This window comes from Trichomycterus rosablanca, chromosome 4 (assembly GCF_030014385.1).
Source record: "Trichomycterus rosablanca isolate fTriRos1 chromosome 4, fTriRos1.hap1, whole genome shotgun sequence".
Lineage (NCBI taxonomy): Eukaryota > Metazoa > Chordata > Actinopteri > Siluriformes > Trichomycteridae > Trichomycterus > Trichomycterus rosablanca.
In genome coordinates this window covers 7,421,694-7,443,304 of record NC_085991.1, presented here as the reverse complement: position 1 = coordinate 7,443,304, position 21,611 = coordinate 7,421,694, and the positions used below count along the sequence as shown (strand labels likewise).

At 42.6% G+C, this 21,611-nt stretch overlaps 1 protein-coding gene across 1 annotated transcript in view; it reads left to right on the top strand.

The window, feature by feature from the left end:
- brinp2 (bone morphogenetic protein/retinoic acid inducible neural-specific 2) overlaps nucleotides 1–21,611 on the top strand; it is a 211,652-nt gene that overhangs the window by 124,635 nt on the left and 65,406 nt on the right. Inside the window, exon 6 of the mRNA XM_062993913.1 lies at nucleotides 14,497–14,733. Coding sequence (XP_062849983.1) covers nucleotides 14,497–14,733 — 237 coding nt within the window. The remainder of the gene's footprint in view (nucleotides 1–14,496; nucleotides 14,734–21,611) is intronic.

The following is a 21,611-nucleotide window of genomic DNA, read 5'->3' as shown; positions in this document are numbered from 1 at the left end:
AATGCTATGATACTGGGTAAGCTCTCCAAAATATTTAAGCATGCTGGCTTCAGGGCAAGCAGGTTTGCCCACAAAGGAGCTGGCAAGTCTGAAAAGTAGAAACCGTAATATATAGATATACATAGGAGAACTTTCACCAGGATCAAATTAACGCCTACAAGGTACAATCGTCTGCGCCTCTGTGCCCCCTCTGATGTCCAAAGTGGCAATGCAGAAGGACAGAAGAACTCGGGGTACAAAATATGGCTTTAATTTTAACAAAGTTCTCTGTATCTACTAGATCTACTAGATAAGTAAATTCTTTACAGTAAAATGTGTGTGATTTAAACTTAACAGGGCCCCTGAGGAAAGTTCTTAATCATGAATTATTTTAATTGTTCTCTCTCACAGTTAAAAGTTCTTTCCTTCCCTTCCCTTACCTACTTACTTACATACTTATCCATCCATCCCTCCCTTTCCTTTCCTTTCCTTCCTTTTCCCTTATGCCTCTCTCCCTTCATTTCATTTCCTTTTCTTTCTTTTCTTTCCTTATTTCTTTTCCTTTCTTTTCTTCTTCCTTGTCCCTTCCTTTTTTTTCTTTTCTTTTCTTTTCTTTTCTTCTCCTTCCTTCCTTCTTTCATTTCTTTCTTTCTTTCCTTTCTTTTTCTTTTTCTCTTCCTTCCTTCCTTTCTTTCCTTTCTTTTTCTTTTTTTAGTCTCCCTTGTCTCTTCCTTCCTTCCTTCCTTGTTTCCCTCCTTCCCTTCTTTCTCCCTTGTCCCTTTCTTCTTTCCTTATTTCCCTCCTTCCCTTCTTTCCCTCCTTCCTTTCTTCTTTCCTTTTTTAGTCTCCCTTGTCTCTTCCTTCCTTCCTTCCTTGTTTCCTTCCTTGTTTCCTTCCTTGTTTCCCTTCTTCCCTTCCCTCCCCCTTTCTTCCTTCCTTCCCTTCTTTCTCCCTTGTTCCTTCCTTCTTTCCTTCCTCCCCCCTTCCCTTCCTTCCTTTCCTTTCTTTTCTTCTCCCTTGTCCCTTCCTTTCCTCCCTTTCCTGTCATTCCCTCCCCTATTCGTCCTCCCTCTCATCTTTCTCTTCCTTCCTTCCTTCCTTCCTTCCTTCTGTTCCTTCCTTCTGTTCCTTCCTTCCTTCCTTCCTTCCTTCCTTCCTTCCTTCCTTCCTTCCTTCCTTCCTTTCTTTAAGCCTTCCTTCCTTCTCTACTTTCTTTCTTTCTTCATTTTTGTGATGTGATGTATTACATAAAATATAAAAAAACATTAAAAATTACAAACTAATGCTGTAAAATTGCTAAATATACCTATTCCATATTTAACAGCAGACTCTAGCTGAAAATGCTGATTACTCTTTAAAAGGATTCTCTCACGCTGTTTAACCATGTGCATTTTAAATTCGTGTGGAATTAGATATAATGTCAAACTTTTTATTCGTATCTGCCGAACACAGAGACGTTTTTAAAGCTAGAGCTGCATGGTGCATAAGATTAGCATATTGCTATTTTTCCCCCAAGTGTCATCAGCATAAAAGCTGATAACGCAAAATAACAGCAAATTAAAGGATTCTGATTCTGCAGTGGAAATATTGACGTAACAACTGCAGTGATGTTCACAGCAGTAACAGTGTTTGTGAGAAAACTATGCAGGAGAATTGTGTTGCAGCTGCTGTTTACTGCTGTTATTTAACGCTTGGTATTTTAATTGACACTTTTAAGATGTCAGTTAATATATAAACCAGATATAAAAAAGGAGAGTGTAATTCTTAAAATGATAGTAAGTGGAATTGTAGTGTAGAAAAGTGAGCTTATTTATTTATTGCAATGGTTCATCTTATCATAAACAAATCTGACTATTGTGTGCAATTTATTCATTTATTACAACCCCAAATCAGAAAAAGTTGGGACAGCATGGAAAATGCAAATAATAACAACTGGTCAACTAATTTTATTTATTAATAAACATCCATTCCTGCATTTCAGGCCTGCAACACATTCCAAAAAACGTTGGGACAGTAAATCATTTACCACTTTGTAATGTAGCTATTCATTTTCAAAACTCTTAAACGATGTTTTGGCACCGAGAATACCAAGCAGCTTTTATTTTTTTACATTCTTCCTGCAAACACGTCTTAAGATGTGGAACAGTACGGGGTTGTCGTCGCATTTTCAGTTTCAAAATTCTCCACACATTCTCTATTGGGGACAGGTCAGGACTGCAGGCAGGCCAGTCCAGTACCTGTAACCTCTCGTCTTGTTGAAAAATGCATGGACTTCCCTGGAAAAGATGACGTCTTGTCTTGAAGGCAGGACATGTTGCTCTAAGATCTCAATGTACTTTTCTGCATTAATGCTGCATCACAGAAGTGTAAATTACCTTTACCAAGGGCACTGACACAGCCCCATACCATGACAGACCCTGGCTTTTGGACTTGTTCCTGATAACAGTCTGGATGGTCGTTTTCGTCTTTGGTCTGGACCACATGGCGTCCATTTCTTCCCAAAAAGACCTGGAATGCTGATTCATCTGACCACAATACACGTTTACACTGTGTGATGGTCCATCCTAGATGCCTCCGAGCCCAGAGAAGTTGACGTCACTTCTGGACATGGTTAACATAAAGCTTCTTTTTTGCACAGTAAAGTTTTAAGTAGCATTTGTGCATGTAACTCTGTATTGTAGTGCTTGACAAAGGTGTGCCAAAGTAATCCCTCACCCATGTGGTTATATCAGCTATTGTTGAGTGGCGGTTCTTGATGCAGTGCCGTCTGAGGGATCGAAGATCACAGGTATTCTTTCTTGCATCCTTGGCCTTTATGCACTGAAATTCCTCCTGATTCCTTGAATGGTTTAATGATATTATGCACTGTAGAGGCAGAAATATGCAAATCCCTTCCAATCTTTCTTTGAGGTTTGTTGTTGGTAAATTGGCACTCTGGCCATCTTTGCTCATTAAAGATTCGACCTGCTTTTGTACCTGTTGACATCACCTGTTTGGAATCACATCATTATTTAGTTTTGTTACCTCATTACTAGCCCTAAATTACCCCTGTCCCAACTTTGTTTGGAATGTGTTGCAGGCTTGAAATGCAGGAATGGAGGTATATTAACAAATGAATTTAAATTGAGCAGATAAAACATGAAATATCTTGGGTTCAAACTGATTTTGGGTTGTATTTTATTGCATGAGATTAAGCTATAGCCGTTTGAGAAATTGCTTTGACTGACTGTTGATCGTCGGCATACAAAAACTGCTCGTGTTTGTCTCTATATAAGCTCTGTGTTCTCTGTGAGGATCTATACTGAACTCTGATGACATTTTCATTCTTGTGGTGTTGTTTTTTTTAAGCCAAACTGATTTACAGGTGAGGCAGTATATAATCCAAGGATTTAGCTGTAGGGAGCTGTCAGAGATATCGCTACTACAGAAATGAGTGTCTATCACCTGACTGGAAGCAAGTCTGAGACAGTGTGAAGAAGGATAGTACGAGGAGCTGCTGTACACAATAGCTGAATTGAGTGCTGTGTTGATCTGCATTTGAAAAACACCTATGAATGGCTTATCAAGGATTCTTTTTTGCCTAAGCATAGACTCAAAATTTAGATCACTTTATCAAAATAATTCCATGTTGCTGTAACGAATTGGGCTAGACGTGACAAGACAACACAAGACAGATTTAAACAAGACAGGACTAGATACAGACACGTGACCTATGCTAAGCTAGATGATAAAGCTAACTAAACACACAAGAACAAAGCTACAGCTAAACACATGAAAGCTAACAAAGAACATTGACTGACAAAAAACAAAACACGAACAAGACTAACTTATCAAAACAGTCCACAATGCAGGATCCACAGCTACCTTTTAAATGTCCTAAGCATTACCTCTCAGACTAGGTGCGGGTGGCGGCACGGTGGCTAACAGCATGAAGGTCCTGGGTTTGATCCCCAGGTGGGACGGTCTGTGTAATTTCTGTGTGGAGTTTGCATGGGTTTCCCCCAGTTGCTCCGGTTTCCTCCCACAGTCCAAAGACATGCAAGTGAGGTGAATTGGCGACACTAAATTGTCCATGACTGTGTTAGATATAACCTTGTGAACTGATAAACCTTGTGTAATGAGTAACTACCGTTCGTGTCATGAATGTAACCAAAGTGTAAAACATGACGTAAAAATCCTAATAAACAAACTGCCAGCTGTGGATACTTAGCATGGGACCAATCATAGACACATTATACAAACCTAAACGAAAACACATCTAACACGTGCTCCTGGAGAGAGGGGCATGGCACTTAGGAACACTTTCTTTCCACAACTTGTCTTGGACTATAAATGAGCTTTAAAATCACTGGTGTCCAATAAGTCAATTAGTATCACCATAGTAGATGTTTCACTTATTGACCAGTTTGTAGTTTGTATTACCTGGTTTTAAGATTTAAGGTTCATTTTATTTTGTCAGAGATAAAATAAAGGATTGCATAAAAATTAAAAATGCTATTTTAATTATTCCCTGATCACTTTTATATACTAAAATAAAATCACATGATTCCTGAGCATAAACATGACCACTACCAATGAGATCCAAGGTTTGAATCTTAGACTCTGAATTGCCCTATAGGTGAATGGGTGTGTGTATGTGTGTGTCTGCCCTGCGATGGATGTGTGGGTTTCCTTCGGGTGCTCCGGTTTCCTCCCACAGTACAAAAACATGCAGTCAGGTTAATTGGAGACACTGAATTGCCCTATAGGTGAATGGGTGTGTGTATGTATGTGTCTGCCCTGCAATGGACTGGCGCCCCGTCCAGGGTGTTACTGTGTGCCTTGCGCCAGTTGAAAAGCTGGGATAGGCTCCAGCATGCCCCCCCGCGACCCTAAGTGTATGTGTGTATGTTGTTTATGCTGGTGCCTATCCCAGCTTTTCAATGGGCGCAAGGCACACAGTAACACCCTGGACGGGGCGCCAGTCCATTGCAGGGCAGACACATACATACACACACCCATTCACCTATAGGGCAATTCAGTGTCTCCAATTAACCTGACTGCATGTTTTTGGACTGTGGGAGGAAACAGGGAGTACATGCAAACATCGCCACACCTGGGGATCGAACCCAGTGCTACCCACTGAGCCACGGTGCCGCCTGGTAAAACAGACAATGAGTGAATAAATGATTGGCTATGTTATTGTTGCCAAGTACAAACTGTGCCAGATTAAGTATGCGGATTAGAATGATCTGCTGTGGCAACCCGTAACTACAGGGAGCAGATCAAAAATGCACAAAAAATCCAATTTAGCTATGCAATAAAGTGTCGGCATTCATTTATAGTTAGTGTTTGGGCAAATGCTTCATGCTCCAGAGAAAATAAGCCATGATTGACATTTACACTGACTTTAATTTGCCCTACACCCCAGTGGCAGCGGTGTCACGAGCAGCACAAGAAAGTAATGCGAAGAAAGTCGATGTTGTTGGTAATTATATACCTGGACTGTACTGTACTAGTACTCGCCACTTCCTTCGGGTCTGACATTTAAAAGTCAATTCACTTAATACCACCACGTCTGGAGAAATCACCTACTGACAGAAGTCGTGTTACTGTTTTATTAGGTTGAGACAGGGGCACCAAAACCTCATTGGAAAAGTCAGTCTAGATTTGTGTCTCCATCTGCTCTTTAAAGTTCTGAAGACCTTCAAATATTTTCTGACCATTTATAGATTTTAACAACTCGTTAACAGAAATATGCAGAGAAATCATCCACTGTTTCCTTTGATACGTTCAGCTTTAACAACAGCTACATATCTGTGGGAATTTGTGCCCATTAAGTCAAAAGAGCATTTGTAAGGCTGGGCACTGATAATCAAAAAAGCCTTAATTGATGTTCCAGACCCACGTCTGTGGGAATTTGTAGCCATTCAGTTAAAACACATTTGTATTACTGGGCACTGATGGTCAAGAAAGCCTTAATTGATGTTCTAGTTCATTCCAAGGTTGTTCAGTAGGGCTGAGGTCACTGGACTTTCTTTAGGAATTCCTTCATGTCTGTGGGAATTTGTGCCCATATAGTCAAAAGAGCATTTGTAAGGCTGGGCACTGATAATCAAAAAAGCCTCAATTGATGTTCCAGACCCACGTCTGTGGGAATTTGTAGCCATTCAGTTAAAACACATTTGTATTACTGGGCACTGATGGTCAAGAAAGCCTTAATTGATGTTCTAGTTCATTCCAAGGTTGTTCAGTAGGGCTGAGGTCACTGGTCACTGGTCACTGGACTTTCTTTGGGAATTCCTTCACGTCTGTGGGAATTTGTGCCCATTAAGGTAAAAGAGCATTTGTATTACTGGGCACCGATAATCAAAGAAGCCTCAATTGATGTTCCAGTTCATTCCAAGGTTGTTCAGTGGGGCTGAGGTCATTGGTCACTGGACTTCAATTCAAAAGCCTCAATTGATGTTCCAGACCCACGTCTGTGGGAATTTGTGGCCATTCAGTTAAAACACATTTGTATTACTGCGTACTGGTGGTCAGGAAAGCCTCAATCGATATTCTAGTTCATTCCAAGGTTGTTCAGTAGTGCTGAGATCACTGGTCACTGGACTTTCTTTGGGAATTCCTTCATGTCTGTGGGAATTTGTGGCCATTCAGTTAAAACACATCTGTATTACTGAGTACTGATGGTCAGGAAAGCCTCAATTGATGTTCCAGTTCATTCCAAGGTTGTTCAGTAGGGTTGAGGTCACTTGATGGTTGGCTGTGAGCATGTTTTGGATATTGATGTTTTGGATATACTTCAATTAATTCATCTGGCCATAACACATAACACATAATATTTAACTGTTAGTGCTGGACTTTGTACAGTTTCTCCCTTTTAGCGCGTCCAATTGCCCGATTGCGTCATGCTTCCTCTCCACCAATGCTGATCCCCGCTCTGATTGAGGAGAATTAAGCTAACCCACGCCCCCTCCGACATGTGGGCAGCAGCCGTATGCATTTTGTCACCTACACTTTGACGAGTGCAGTGCGGATCAGCACTGTGTACGGAGACACACACCCTGACAGCACTCATTTCTCATCTCTGTGCAGGCGCCAGCAATCAGCCACTGGACTTTCTTTGGGAATTCCTTCATGTCTGTGGGAATTTGTGTCCATATAGTCAAAAGAGCATTTGTATTACTGGACACTGATGTTCAAGAAAGCCACAATTGATGTTCTAGTTCATTCCAAGGCTGTTCAGTAGGGCTAAGGTGACTGGACTTGCACACTGGCTTTGTGCACTGGGTACAGTAATGGTGGAACAGGTAAGGGTGGAGTCAAGTCGAATTTATTTGTATACCGCTTTTTACAATGGACTTAACCCGAATCCAGGACCGACAGACCGAAAAACCCCAGTTAAGCAACCCCAGTTAAGTGGCAAGGAAACTTCTGGTTTTTACCCACCCAGAAGACTAGTGGCCAAATTTGTCAGGCACTGTCAATTGTGCCAGCTAGGGGTGCCCAGCCATCCAACAGTGCATCCAAAAGTCGTCTTCCCAGTGGGTGGTCAATGCACATGTGCATGGCCATCCACATTATCTCAGAGTAAACAGGATTTGTCAAGACCAGTTGACCTTCTTCTATTGCTTTGATGTCTAGTTCCATTGCTTTGAAGTCTAGTTCCATTGCTTTGATGTCTAGTTCCATGGCTTTGATGTGTGTATACTTATTACAGGTGCTTTCTACAGTAGACAGGAGTTAGCATGGGTACTATGACTAGACTGCGACTACAAAGTGCCATACACAAAATAACACAATCACTTCATGACCAGGATTAAAATTTGCTTCAAATTTGATCCACATTATTTCTTCTGTTGGTCCGTACCAGACGACGGTGGTTCATGGCTTGTCCCTTCTCAGACCACTGTCTGTGGGTACTCAGAATGGTTGCCTGTAAGCACCCCTTGCTGTTTTGGATATTCTTCAATTTAATCATCTGGCCATAACACATAACACATACTATTTAACTGTTAGTGCTGGACTTTGTACAGTTTAGCGCGTCCAATTGCCCGATTGCATCATGCTTCCTCTCCACCAATGCCGATCCTTGCTCTGATTGAGGAGAATGAAGCTAACCCACGCCCCCTCCGACATGTGGGCAGCAGCCGTATGCATTTTGTCACCTACACTTTGACGAGTGCAGTGGGGATCAGCACTGTGTACGAAGAGACACACCCTGACAGCACTGTTTTCTCATCTCTGTGCTGGTGCCATCAATCAGCCAGCAGAGGTCGTAGTTGCATCCGGCTTAATACCCCAACCCTATATGAACAACAGGCCAATCGGCCTATACTGGAATCTCTTTACCTTTATCAAAAATTAATCAAATTATCGATACTATGTTTCTTATTGTAAAATCTTTCTCTTTGCTGTAGATTTTCCACTTTTTGTAGGACTCACTAAAGAACCAAGAGTGTACCACTCTGCTTCCCCTCATGAAAAGGCCAAAAATTGAGGATCTGGGGGCACAAGAGCTGCTATTTAGCTATCTCCGGCATGAAAGCCATCCAAGTGTCTTTCTTTTGTGCATCTCCCCACACTGTTGGCTCAGTACCCAGTATAAGCCAGGCCCTGAGAGGAAGACTGCATCTAATTACATCTCTTGTTTTTCTGCAATTTGGAGAATAAATACCGAGGAACTTGTCTCATAAATATTCATTCCGGCAAAGCGAATTTGAAAAGATGTGAGAAAAAAGAATTGATTCTCTCTTGAAGGGTGTCAGATCTGGTGAAGCCGTGAAGAGCTGTTTTTTCGACGTAATATAATTAGCAGTCGCTCGACTCCGCAGCTGGGCTGTAAAACGCGGACGGTTCGCGGCGGTCGGCGAGTGGCGAATGTGTTTTATGTGGCGTTCTGTAATCAGTGGATATTGATTAGACGTAATACATTTATCACAGTGTTGCAGCGTGTTGGTGCCACACAGCTTCCAGAACTCAGGGTCAATCCTCATCCTTGGTTACCCTGGTTACCTTATATTTAGTAACATAGAGTACTAATAGGACGCTCACTGCACAGACTCCAGTTTGAATCTCAGCAGTGCTACCAGCCAGGCTGGGTGTCCTACAGACACAGTTGGCTTTTACTCTTCATCCCGGCACCTGTTAGTGGGTGGGATATATTAGGCAGCAAGTGAACATTTTAGGAAAAATGGGCAAGCGTAAGGATTTGAGTAAGTTTGACAAGGGGCCAAATTGTGATGGCTAGACGACTGGGTCAGAGCATCTCCAAAACTGCAGCTCTTTTGGGGTGTTCCCGGTCTGCAGTGGTCAGTATCTATCAAAAGCGGTCCAAGGAAGGAACAGTGGTAAACCGGCTGAAGAGGTTAATGCTGGTTCTGATAGAAAGGTGTCAGAATACACAGTGCATCACAGTTTGTTGCGTATGGGGCTGCATAGCCACAGACCAGTCAGGGTGCCCATGCTGACTCCTGTCCACCACCAAAAGTGCCAAGAATACACTTGGGTACGTGAGCATCAGAACTGGACCACGGAGCAATGGAAGAAGGTGGCCTGGTCTGATGAATCACGTTTCCTTTTACATCACGTGGATGGCCGGGTGCGTGTGCGTTGCTTACCTGGGGAACACATGGCACCAGGATGCACTATGGGAAGAAGGCAAGCCCTTTGGAGGCAGTGTGATGCTTTGGGCAATGTTCTGCTGGGAACCCTTGGGTCCTGCCATCCATGTGGATGTTATTTCAACACCTATAACCTACCTCAGCATTGTCGCAGACCATGTACACCCTTTCATGAAAACAATATTCCCTGATGGCTGTGGCCTCTTTCAGCAGGATAATGCACCCTGCCACGAAGCAAAAATGCTTCAGGAGGTGTTGAGGTGTTGACTTGGCCTCCAAATTCCCCAGATCTCAATCCAATCGAGCATCTGTGGGATGTGCTGGACAAACAAGTCCTATCCATGGAGGCCCCACCTCACAACTTACAGGAGTTGAAGGATCTGCTGCTAACATCTTGGTGCCAGATACCACAGCACACCTTCAGGGGTCTAGTAGAGTCCATGCCTTGATGGGTCAGGGCTGTTTTGGCAGAAAAAGGGGGTCCAATACAATATTAAGAAGGTGGTCATAATGTTATTATGACACAATTTAATATTTTCAATTTATTTTTTGTTAGGCTTAGTGCTGACCGATCGAGTGCAATGTACATTTAATAAACACAATCTAATGTCTTGAGTGCATTTGCTTTTGTACATTAAGGTTTAATTTTCACCCAATTCTCATGCCAAACCAAGTTCCATCTCCCACGGTTACAAATGTCTGTCTGATGAATTCACAATATTTCATCTGATGACTTTTGTGGTATTTACTTATTATTGGGTCATTTCTTCTGACAGGGATGCTAAATGGGACTTTTATTCCCCTGTCTGCTGCAGGCCAGCCAATTGTGTCTGCTACAGGGTGTCCAGCCGACCGTTAGCAGAACTGAGATTCAAACTGAGAACCTGAACCTAGTGCATCCAAAAGCCGTCTTCCTTATGGGTGGACAATGCACATCGTCATGGAGTAAATAGGATTTGTCAAGACCAGTCGTCCTCCTTCCATTGCTTTGATGTCTATGTATCCATTATAGGTGCTTAGGTACAAGGTTTACAAGCTTCCTTACATTAACCACAACTGCTACTCATTATGTGGAATACTTGCAGTCAATTATAACACTGATTTTTTTTTTAACTCAAATATCCAGCTTCTGAAAAACATCCCCATATAATGATGCTGCCACCGCCATGCTTCACTGTCGGGATGGCATTAGCCAGGTGATGAGCGGTGCCTGGTTTCCTCCAGACGTGACGCTTGGGATTCAGGCCAAAATCTTGTTTCTCATGGTTTGAGAGTCCTCTACTTGCCTTTTGGCAAACTCCAAGCGGGCTGTCATGTGCCTTTTACTGAGGAGTAGCTTCTTATCTGGCCACTCTACCATAAATACTTGATTTGTAGTGCTGCCTGGATGGTTGATCTTCTGATAGGTTCTCCCATCTTCTCAAGGATACGCTGGAGCTTTGTCAGAGTGACCCTCGGGTTCCTGCTCACCTCCCTGGCCAAGGCCCGTGTTTCCCGATCGCTGAGTTTGGCCGGGCGGCCAGGTCTTCCATTTACGGGTGATGGAGGCCACTGTGCTCATTGGGACCTCCTTCAATGCTGCAGAAATTTTTCTGTACCCTTCCCCAGATCTGTGCCTCGTAAACATAGTAAACATGCACTGTTTACTATTGGACCTTATTCAGTATAAACAGGTGTGTGCCTTTCCAAATCATGTCCAATCAACTGAATTTACCACAGGTGGACTCACAGGTTGACACTTATTTGATTACGGTAAAATCAGGAGTCATGTCACCCCACCCATGTACGTTTTCCATACAGAATGACACTAATTATACTTAAAACCATGTATTTAACTCCACTTATGATCTACTACCTACTACAAGTGTTCTTGGTAGCAATCAAGAATGTAAAGAAAACCTTATTTAAACAATGGCTGAAACTCACTGACCTCTTTAAATTAGTTTAATAATATAGTTAATTAATTCTAGAACCTGTCATTTGTTACACCTTACACTAATATGAGCCTACTAGCTGGTATTAATAACCTTTATTCATTGTACATCATGCACCACTAAGCCTCAAAGCTTAGCTTATTCTCAACAAATCATCGCTAATACATTTCCCACATAAATATCAATACTCACATTACCCACTATCAAAATATCAGAGCGGGATATAGTGGGGAAAACGGCGACACACCCGGATCGATTTTCTGTCGTGAACGCGCCAGTACTTCATGACGACGCTTCATGGCTGAATGACCTTGCTGTAGAGATTGTTGGTCTTTATTCATCCCATTACCCAATTATAGAGCCGGTTTGGCAGTCCTACGTCCTAAATAGAACCGAGCGAGGGGACGCGGTCGGACATCTGACCCACTTTACATTCAATCCACTTTCTGCTTATCTCTTAATCTATGGAGGATAATGCAGGAGAACAAGCTTGCACTTATTTTATTGTTTTGAACATACAGCAGCTTAGGAAACGTCTTATTTGAAGTTGTATGAGGGGATGGAGAAAAGAAAAAAGAAAGGAATTGGAAAATGTGCCGTACCCTTTATGTTAGTGGATTCATGACTGTTTTTGACACTCATCTGGTTAGTCGGCTAAACGGACGTCACATTTGTTTCCGCTGGACTTCTGAGACTTCTTTTCAGGACTAAATCTTCACTGTGCATTTTATGATACTTACTTTTTTACTATTTCTGTCTCTATTTAGTGTAATCCAACAGGGGTTCTTATCTGATCCTCCAGTGGCCTCTAGATTGACGCCTTGGTTCATGTTGGGACCACCAGCTGCAATAGTGACCTACCTAGGCTCTAGTTTGATGCCTAACATGAGGAGATACTTCAGTTGCCTAAACAGAGCTCTGAACTCAACTCCACTGATACATCTTGGATGAATTAGAAAGTCAACTGTGAGCCTGACCTCATCCAACATTAGTCTGGCATACTAGTTGCTGTTCTCAGTCTTGCCATGGTGTATGGCCTGTGACATAAAATGTCTTCCACAACCTCAGAGTAGCATGGTTTGGTTGTTCCTTACCAAGTTTTAAGCCTCCTACACAGCTTGGTGTAATAAACAGTGACAGTGGGTATAGCTGTGGGTTACCAGTTACAAAGTTGTGGGTTTGAATGCCAGCTCTGACATGCAGCTGCTGTTGGGATCCTAAACAAGACCATTAACTCTCTTAGGACAGTGGTAGCCTATTGGATAGAGCTTTGGGCTATCAGATGGAATCCAAGCTCTGCCATGCAGCCACTGTTGGGCTCTTAAGCAAGGTCCTTAACCCTATTGGTTCCAGAGGAACTGTACAATGTCTGATCCTGTACTGTACACGTCTATATGTATATATGACAAATAAACGCATTCATGGTTATTCTTCTGTTATTTTGATGTGGAGTGTTTAACAAGCTCAAGATGTTGTCGTGCTAGATTAGTAGTATACAACGGAGATTGGGATCGAGTCCGAGTCGCACGTAAGTCGCACACACCGCGACTTCAGACTCAACTCGGACTCGTTTTAAATGACTCGGACTCGACTCATGGTTCGCAAGAGTTGCTAGTGTCAGCATGTGTTAACATTAGTTACGTTTTCTATATTATATATTTCTAATCATTATCATTATAAATATTCTGCTCTCTAATAACGCTCCGGCCGTCTTAACCCGCAACTCACGCAATGGGTAAATGTTACAGCCAGCTTCCGGTGTAGTGATGACGCGTCGCTCCCTACTCCCTACACAGTTTAAAGTTCACTTCATTTGAACATTTTCGTTACCTTTGGATTGGAATCTCACTTAAAATGGTGGGAAACCCTACGTAGTGCACTTCACAGGAACAACTGGGTTGTTGTTGAATGGAACGCTCCTACAGAATTGGCGCTAATGGTTGAAAGACCGCTTCTGAACCAATCAGACCTTCTGATTTTAATTGTTAGTAAGTAATGCTGTTATTTGCATTTATTCAGTTTGCGTCACACAGATGACGTGTCAATGAAACGCTTGATTGGCTTTCTACCGAGTTCGTGTTTTACTTCACGACCAGGAAATGTTTGGAGGTTTTTTAATTATAAGCACATTTACAAAATAACGGATTATATTCCTAATGGGACACACGGTTATACATTTAATAGCATCTGGAAGAACAGAAGCTAAGGTAAGCAGTGGTTATGATTTTTTTTTTTTTGCTGTGTTTTGGATTTTGGCTGCTGTGTGGTGATTTATCGCGCCTTTTGTTTTGCAATGAAAACAGAACGTATCAGTTTAAGCTTTTAACTGGTATTTTCTTGTAAAACGGCAAAATACAGTTGCTAATCTGTTGTTTTTTATCTGAACTTACATATTATTTGTTGATTTCTACGCTACATTTCCAATATATGTTTTGTGTATATTATATTGACTCGTGACTTGACTCGGACTCTAGCCTAAAGACTCGTGACTTGTATCGTGACTCGGAATCGTATTTTGTGACTTGTGAACATCTCTGGTATACAACTCCCTTAGAAGTGTATATAAATAACTTTTGACTTTAGTTATAACTGTATAATTGTTATTTTGAAACAAAAAGACTGCAATTCATGTGTAATTAGTGCAGAAAAACACGTAATTCTATTTTTTTTTTACTTTATGTGTTTTGCATCAGAAATCAGAATCTGCTGTCAAATAAACATCTGGTGTCTCTATTATTAAACAAGCACGTCTCATGAGGTTTTTTTTTAATTAGGCATGGTTAATTATATATTGTGTTTTGCTGATGCTTAATTACATCCTGCTGTCTATTGTATTGTAAAAAATCGATGGCCTGGCCACTTTATCCAACTTCTCTCAGCATATTACCAGCATCGCTACTAAAAAGATATATTTAGAAATGCGGAGGATATTTTCTCGGTATTACGTGACCTTAACGAAATCCTCTGTTCCGACCCAGGCTTACAGGATGTTCTCCCCGAGTTCCTGCGCAATCGCTTCGTGGAGGCGGCTCTCAGCTACGTGGCGTGTAATTCCGAGGGCGAGCTGTTGTGCCGCAACAACGACTGCTGGTGCCGGTGCTCTGCCAAGTTTCCTGACTGCAACTGTCCCTTCTCGGATATCAGAGCCATGGAGGAGAGCCTTCGCAAAAGCAGGGAAGCCTGGATCACTTCCAACGACGAGTTCATCGAGTCAGGTAGGAGCACTGTTTATGATAATTACACCATTGCAGCTGGTGGTCCCAACATAAACCGAGTCCGAGAGGGTAGGGCCAGCTGTGTGCTATTTTTTGAGCAAGGTGGAGCTCATGTAAGGCTATTGGGCAGATTAGTGCATCTGGAGGAGTTGGCCACTTGCCCTTTCGGGCGTCAATCTAGAGGCCACTGGAGGATCAGATAAGAACCCCTGTTGAGCCATTGGTAGGAATATTACATTGTTATTAAAATATACCTTTTATTAACCTCTTTACGCTTACATTTGTTTTATATACATACTCTGTCTTGCCCAGAAACACTCTGGGATCAGGACTAATGACAGTTTTGCACTGTAAAGCTCCTCAGTGACAGTCACAGAGGCTGTCTCTGTAGAGTGTGCTGTCTTAAAGCCTGACTGATACTGATCTTAAAGGTCATTCTGGGTAAGAAAGAGAGATAACCAATTTTAGACAGCCAGTTTAAGAATTTTGGAGAGTATAGAGTGGAAACCTGTGCCTTTTTTGAAAGCTGTAGGGATGATACCAGATGGTAAGGAGTTGTTGATGAAAGGTAGAAGGTCTTTGGAGATTGTTTGAAGGATTGGATCCCACTAAATCTGCTTTTTCTCCCAAGTTAGCTTAGCCAATTAGTCTTACGCTGCTGGGGGTCGCATCCAAGGAGGCTATACTTGCCTGACACAAGTGCACAGTCCACCGACCTCTTTGTATTCGCCCATACATCAGTGGATTGGTGCATGGGGCCAGTCTTGCATGTGGAGAGTCACACTCTGGTCTTCACATTTGTCCACTTCTGTAATCAGGCTGCTTACACATCATCGAAGACACCACTCACTTTTCTTAGTCCAGTCTTTTCCCACCTAGCAGACTAGTAGGCAGGTTTGTCCGCTGCGAGCACTGTCAGTTGTGCCTGCTAGGGGACACCCAGCAGACCAGTAGCAGAGCTGAGATTAGGAATCTGAGAGTATAGAATCCCAGAGCTGACTCTTAGGCACTTAGGCGCAGGGCTCTAGACTAACGTTTTGCACTGGTTGCACTGGTGCACCTAACTTTTTTTCTTAGGTGCACCAGCACAAAAGTTAGGTGCACCCAAATTTTCGACCGCATCGCATTTAACACCGCAGTTTTACAGGTTCACTTTTTTTTTTTTTTTTTTTAATCACTGTCCATACAGGCAATATTGACTTGGAAATAACTAACAATCTGGTCAACATGGCCTCGTCTGATGATCTGTTTGCTGCTGCCTGACAATGAAGGGCAGTGGGGAGAGGGGACACTTGGGCAGTGCATTTATCGCGGCATGTAATGTGTTTTATAGATGCATTGGGCTTTTTCAGCCTTTCAATTCGAAATGTATTAGAACCAGTCACAAATACACTATTGCCGGCCACTGTCTTCTTTACAGTTAATTATAGTATTACAGACTAATTATAGCACACTTATAAAAATTATAAAAATAATAGAGTAAATGTGTATGTATGTGTGTATATCTATTTATATGTGTGTGTATATTTAAAATTATATGTATATGTTTGTGTGTGTGTTAGAGTGTAATCTTAAATGCAGTGCATTATATTATCGGCTTTACTGTATCTTTTACACAGATTCCCAAAATCGCTTGCGGTGCACTCACTGCGTATTTTGACTACATGTATTGTAATATATTTTGGTCTTTTAGTTATTTTTATATTTTACTTAACGAAAATATTGTCGTGTTTTTACTTTCACTATCGCGGCACTTTACCGCTAGCATTAGCCCCTTGCTACTGTAGAGGGTCGGCTCACCTAGCCGCTGTCCGGTGGGGATGCTGCGGGTCTTTTGCTGTGCGGTGGTGGAGGTGTGGGAATAAAGGCACACGGCAGGGTCGAGTCACTTTAACTGTTTAGTCAGGACTTAAGTGAGCGTTACAACACTTTACACCGCCGAGCTCCAGAACCCGAACTTCCATTCTGGGGACATCCGGCGAGTCCAAACGCACGTGTATAAACCTGATGCTGCATTCTGATTGGCTGAGCTGAATGTCGCTCACATATCACCGCTACAATATTGTCCCGCCCTTCGCTATCTCTGATTGGTTTAGACCATGATATTGGCCTAATGTGTGTCTGTTGTTTTTTTTTTCCCTCGGACGCCTGGTCGCACCGGTGCGACCTGAGATTTTTTTTAGTCGCACCATTGAGAAATTAGGTCGCATGTGCGACCAAATTGGTCGCACTCTAGAGCCCTGCTTAGGCGCCTCAAATCTGCGCATTCTCAACACTACCTGCCACTCCTATGTGCTACTAATTACATCAAGATCAAACACATAAAAAGGGGTTATTATGGGTCAGTTATTTGATTAATCAGTTTAGTCAAATAGGTTTTATTGTAAGAAAAATACACCGATAAGGCATAACATTATGACCACCTTCCTAATATTGTGTTGGTCCCCCTTTTGCTGCCAAAACAGCCCTGACCCATCAAGGCATGGACTCTACTAGACCCCTGAAGGTGTGCTGTGGTATCTGGCACCAAGATGTTTGCAGCAGATCCTTTAACTCCTGTAAGTTGTGAGGTGGGGCCTCCATGGATCGGACTTGTTTGTCCAGCACATCCCACAGATGCTCGATTGGATTGATATCTGGGGAATTTGGAAGCCAAGTCAACACCTCAAACTCGTTGTTGTGCTCCTCAAACCGTTCCTGAAGCATTTTTGCTTTGTGGCAGGGCGCATTATCCTGCTGAAAGAGGCCACAGTGATCAGGGAATACTGTTTTCATGAAAGGGTGTACATGGTCTACAACAATGCTGAGGTAGGTGGTACGTGTCAAAGTAACATCCACTTATATGGCAGGACCTAAGGTTTCCCAGCAGAACATTGCCCAAAGCATCACACTGCCGCCGCCGGCTTGCCTTCTTCCCGGCACCCGGCCATCCACATCATGTAAAAGAAAACGTGATTCATCAGACCAGGCCACCTTCTTCCATAGATACTGACCACTGCAGACCGGGAACACCCCACAAGAGCTGCAGTTTTGGAGATGCTCTGACCCAGTCGTCTAGCCATCACAATTTGGTCCTGGTCAAACTCACTCAAATCCTTACGCTCGCCCATTTTTCCTGCTTCTAACACATCAGCTTTGAGGATAAAATGTTCACTTGCTGCCTCATATATCCCACCCACTAACAGGTGCCGTGATGAAGAGATAATCAGTGTTATTCACTTCACCTTTTGTTATTCACTTGGTCATAATGTTATGCCTTGTCGGTGTATCTCCAAGGCATGGAAACGTTTTCTATTCATCTATCTTACATTGCAGGAATGTGGCATAGGTCTGAAACACATTTGTGGAAAGAGACTTTCAGATGTGGGTGGGATGCATGAAGAATAAAGTCAGCATAGTGTAAGAACAAGGGTAGGGACTGATTTTTGCAACCCCCTAGTTTAAGCATGTTGTAGAACAAAGTGTACATCACAACAAGGAATACTTTGAACAACCTTAAAAGCTCATGGCTGCAGGAAGTCTTTAAAGGCGTCTTGTGAACTGTGAAGAATACGCAGTCACTGTAGTTGAACGCTGTAGGGAAAACGTCTTTTCCTTAGGACTGAGTCTGCTGCGGTAGCATTTGATGTTGACAGTTGATTGATATCCTGGGCGCATTCGCATCCTCCTTTTCCAAATTCTAAAAAAAAAAATACAAATAAATAATTCAAAATCTGCCAGCGTTTAGTGCCACACTCAAGAGCACATCTTAGAGTTACCTCACGTAGCAAAGTGCAGTTTAATTACTTTGAGTCTAACATCGACAACGCACGTCCAGAGTTTGGTGAGTGCATACTAAGCATGGGCGTTTGGAAAGGGGGAAGAGGCTGCACCATTCATTTGGTCCTGATTAGGTTGTTGGAATTGCTGCAAGGGGGCAATAAAGACCTAATACAGGGTATGTTTTCAAATATTAGCCCACACACGTTAGCCTAATTTCTGTCATTGTTTAGAGGTCCTTGCTGGTTGCAACCTTTTGCAAAGCAGAGAAACACAGACTAGAAGACAAAATGCCAAGGTTGATACAAAACTAGAGATAAGTTTCCACAGCGTTTAGTGGGCATTTTTATCAAGAGCTGCTTAAAGAAGTGCTTCCTCAGTGGACATGTCCTTACTCTAGTACAACTACACAATGGTCTAAGAACAAATCTGCTATAAGCCTGTAAGAGCAACAGACAAAGGAAGTTACTTTGGTCTTAGTACGGAGTATAGCCTTGATACCTGCCTTCTTTGAGTTGCTTGAGTGGCTCAAGGCAAGCTAGACCTGTGGCTCGAAGGGTAGCTTAGCTCTCTAGTTAGGTTGGCTTGTAGGCAGACAGCTACAGAAAGCCAGTGAAGAGAGTGTCAGTGTTTAACCTGATTAAAAACCAATCAGGGAGTTGCAATAATCCAGGCTCCTCATGACAAATAGCTGGACAAGTATCAGAGTGGCCTCTTTTGAGAGAAATGGTCAAATTCTTCTGATGTTGTATAGGAGGAACCGGCCTGATCTTATCATGTTAGTAACAAGAGCCGAGAGGGACAGCCGGCTATCCAGGATGACACAGGTTTCGTACAGTATCACATGGTTTGATCTGAGGTTCACTGAGAGAAATTACTAGGTCCTGGCATGGAGACAGAAATATATATATATATATATATATATACAGTGTATCACAAAAGTGAGTACACCCCTCACATTTCTGCAGATATTTAAGTATATCTTTTCATGGGACAACACTGACAAAATGACACTTTGACACAATGAAAAGTAGTCTGTGTGCAGCTTATATAACAGTGTAAATTTATTCTTCCCTCAAAATAACTCAATATACAGCCATTAATGTCTAAACCACCGGCAACAAAAGTGAGTACACCCCTTAGTGAAAGTTCCTGAAGTGTCAATATTTTGTGTGGCCACCATTATTTCCCAGAACTGCCTTAACTCTCCTGGGCATGGAGTTTACCAGAGCTTCACAGGTTGCCACTGGAATGCTTTTCCACTCCTCCATGACGACATCACGGAGCCAGCGGATATTCGAGACTTTGCGTTCCTTTACCTTCCGCTTGAGGATGCCCCAAAGATGTTCTATTGGGTTTAGGTCTGGAAACATGCTTGGCCAGTCCATCACCTTTACCCTCAGCCTCTTTAATAAAGCAGTGGTCGTCTTAGAGGTGTGTTTGGGGTCATTATCATGCTGGAACACTGCCCTGCGAACCAGTTTCCGGAGGGAGGGGATCATGCTCTGCTTCAGTATTTCACAGTACATATTGGAGTTCATGTGTCCCTCAATGAAATGTAACTCCCCAACACCTGCTGCACTCATGCAGCTCCAGACCATGGCATTCCCACCACCATGCTTGACTGTAGGCATGACACACTTATCTTTGTACTCCTCACCTGATTGCCGCCACACATGCTTGAGACCATCTGAACCAAACAAATTAATCTTGGTCTCATCAGACCATAGGACATGGTTCCAGTAATCCATGTCCTTTGTTGACATGTCTTCAGCAAACTGTTTGCGGGCTTTCTTGTGTAGAGACTTCAGAAGAGGCTTCCTTCTGGGGTGACAGCCATGCAGACCAATTTGATGTAGTGTGCGGCGTATGGTCTGAGCACTGACAGGCTGACCCCCCACCTTTTCAATCTCTGCAGCAATGCTGACAGCACTCCTGCGCCTATCTTTCAAAGACAGCAGCTGGATGTGACGCTGAGCACGTGCACTCAGCTTCTTTGGACGACCAACACGAGGTCTGTTCTGAGTGGACCCTGCTCTTTTAAAACGCTGGATGATCTTGGCCACTGTGCTGCAGCTCAGTTTCAGGGTGTTGGCAATCTTCTTGTAGCCTTGGCCATCTTCATGTAGCGCAACAATTCGTCTTTTAAGATCCTCAGAGAGTTCTTTGCCATGAGGTGCCATGTTGGAACTTTCAGTGACCAGTATGAGAGAGTGTGAGAGCTGTACTACTAAATTGAACACACCTGCTCCCTATGCACACCTGAGACCTAGTAACACTAACAAATCACATGACATTTTGGAGGGAAAATGACAAGCAGTGCTCAATTTGGACATTTAGGGGTGTAGTCTCTTAGGGGTGTACTCACTTTTGTTGCCGATGGTTTAGACATTAATGGCTGTATTTTGAGTTATTTTGAGGGAAGAATAAATTTACACTGTTATATAAGCTGCACACAGACTACTTTTCATTGTGTCAAAGTGTCATTTTGTCAGTGTTGTCCCATGAAAAGATATACTTAAATATCTGCAGAAATGTGAGGGGTGTACTCATTTTTGTGATACACTGTATATATAAATATATACAGTGTATCACAAAAGTGAGTACACCCCTCAAATTTCTGCAAATATTTCATTATATCTTTTCATGGGACAACACTATAGACATGAAACTTGGATATAACTTAGAGTAGTCAGTGTACAACTTGTATAGCAGTGTAGATTTACTGTCTTCTGAAAATAACTCAACACACAGCCATTAATATCTAAATAGCTGGCAACATAAGTGAGTACACCCCACAGTGAACATGTCCAAATTGTGCCCAAAGTGTCAATATTTTGTGTGACCACCATTATTATCCAGCACTGCCTTAACCCTCCTGGGCATGGAATTCACCAGAGCTGCACAGGTTGCTACTGGAATCCTCTTCCACTCCTCCATGATGACATCACGGAGCTGGTGGATGTTAGACACCTTGAACTCCTCCACCTTCCACTTGAGGATTTGCCACAGGTGCTCAATTGGGTTTGGTCCATCACCTTTACCTTCAGCTTCCTCAGCAAGGCAGTTGTCATCTTGGAGGTTGTGTTTGGGGTCGTTATCCTGTTGGAAAACTGCCA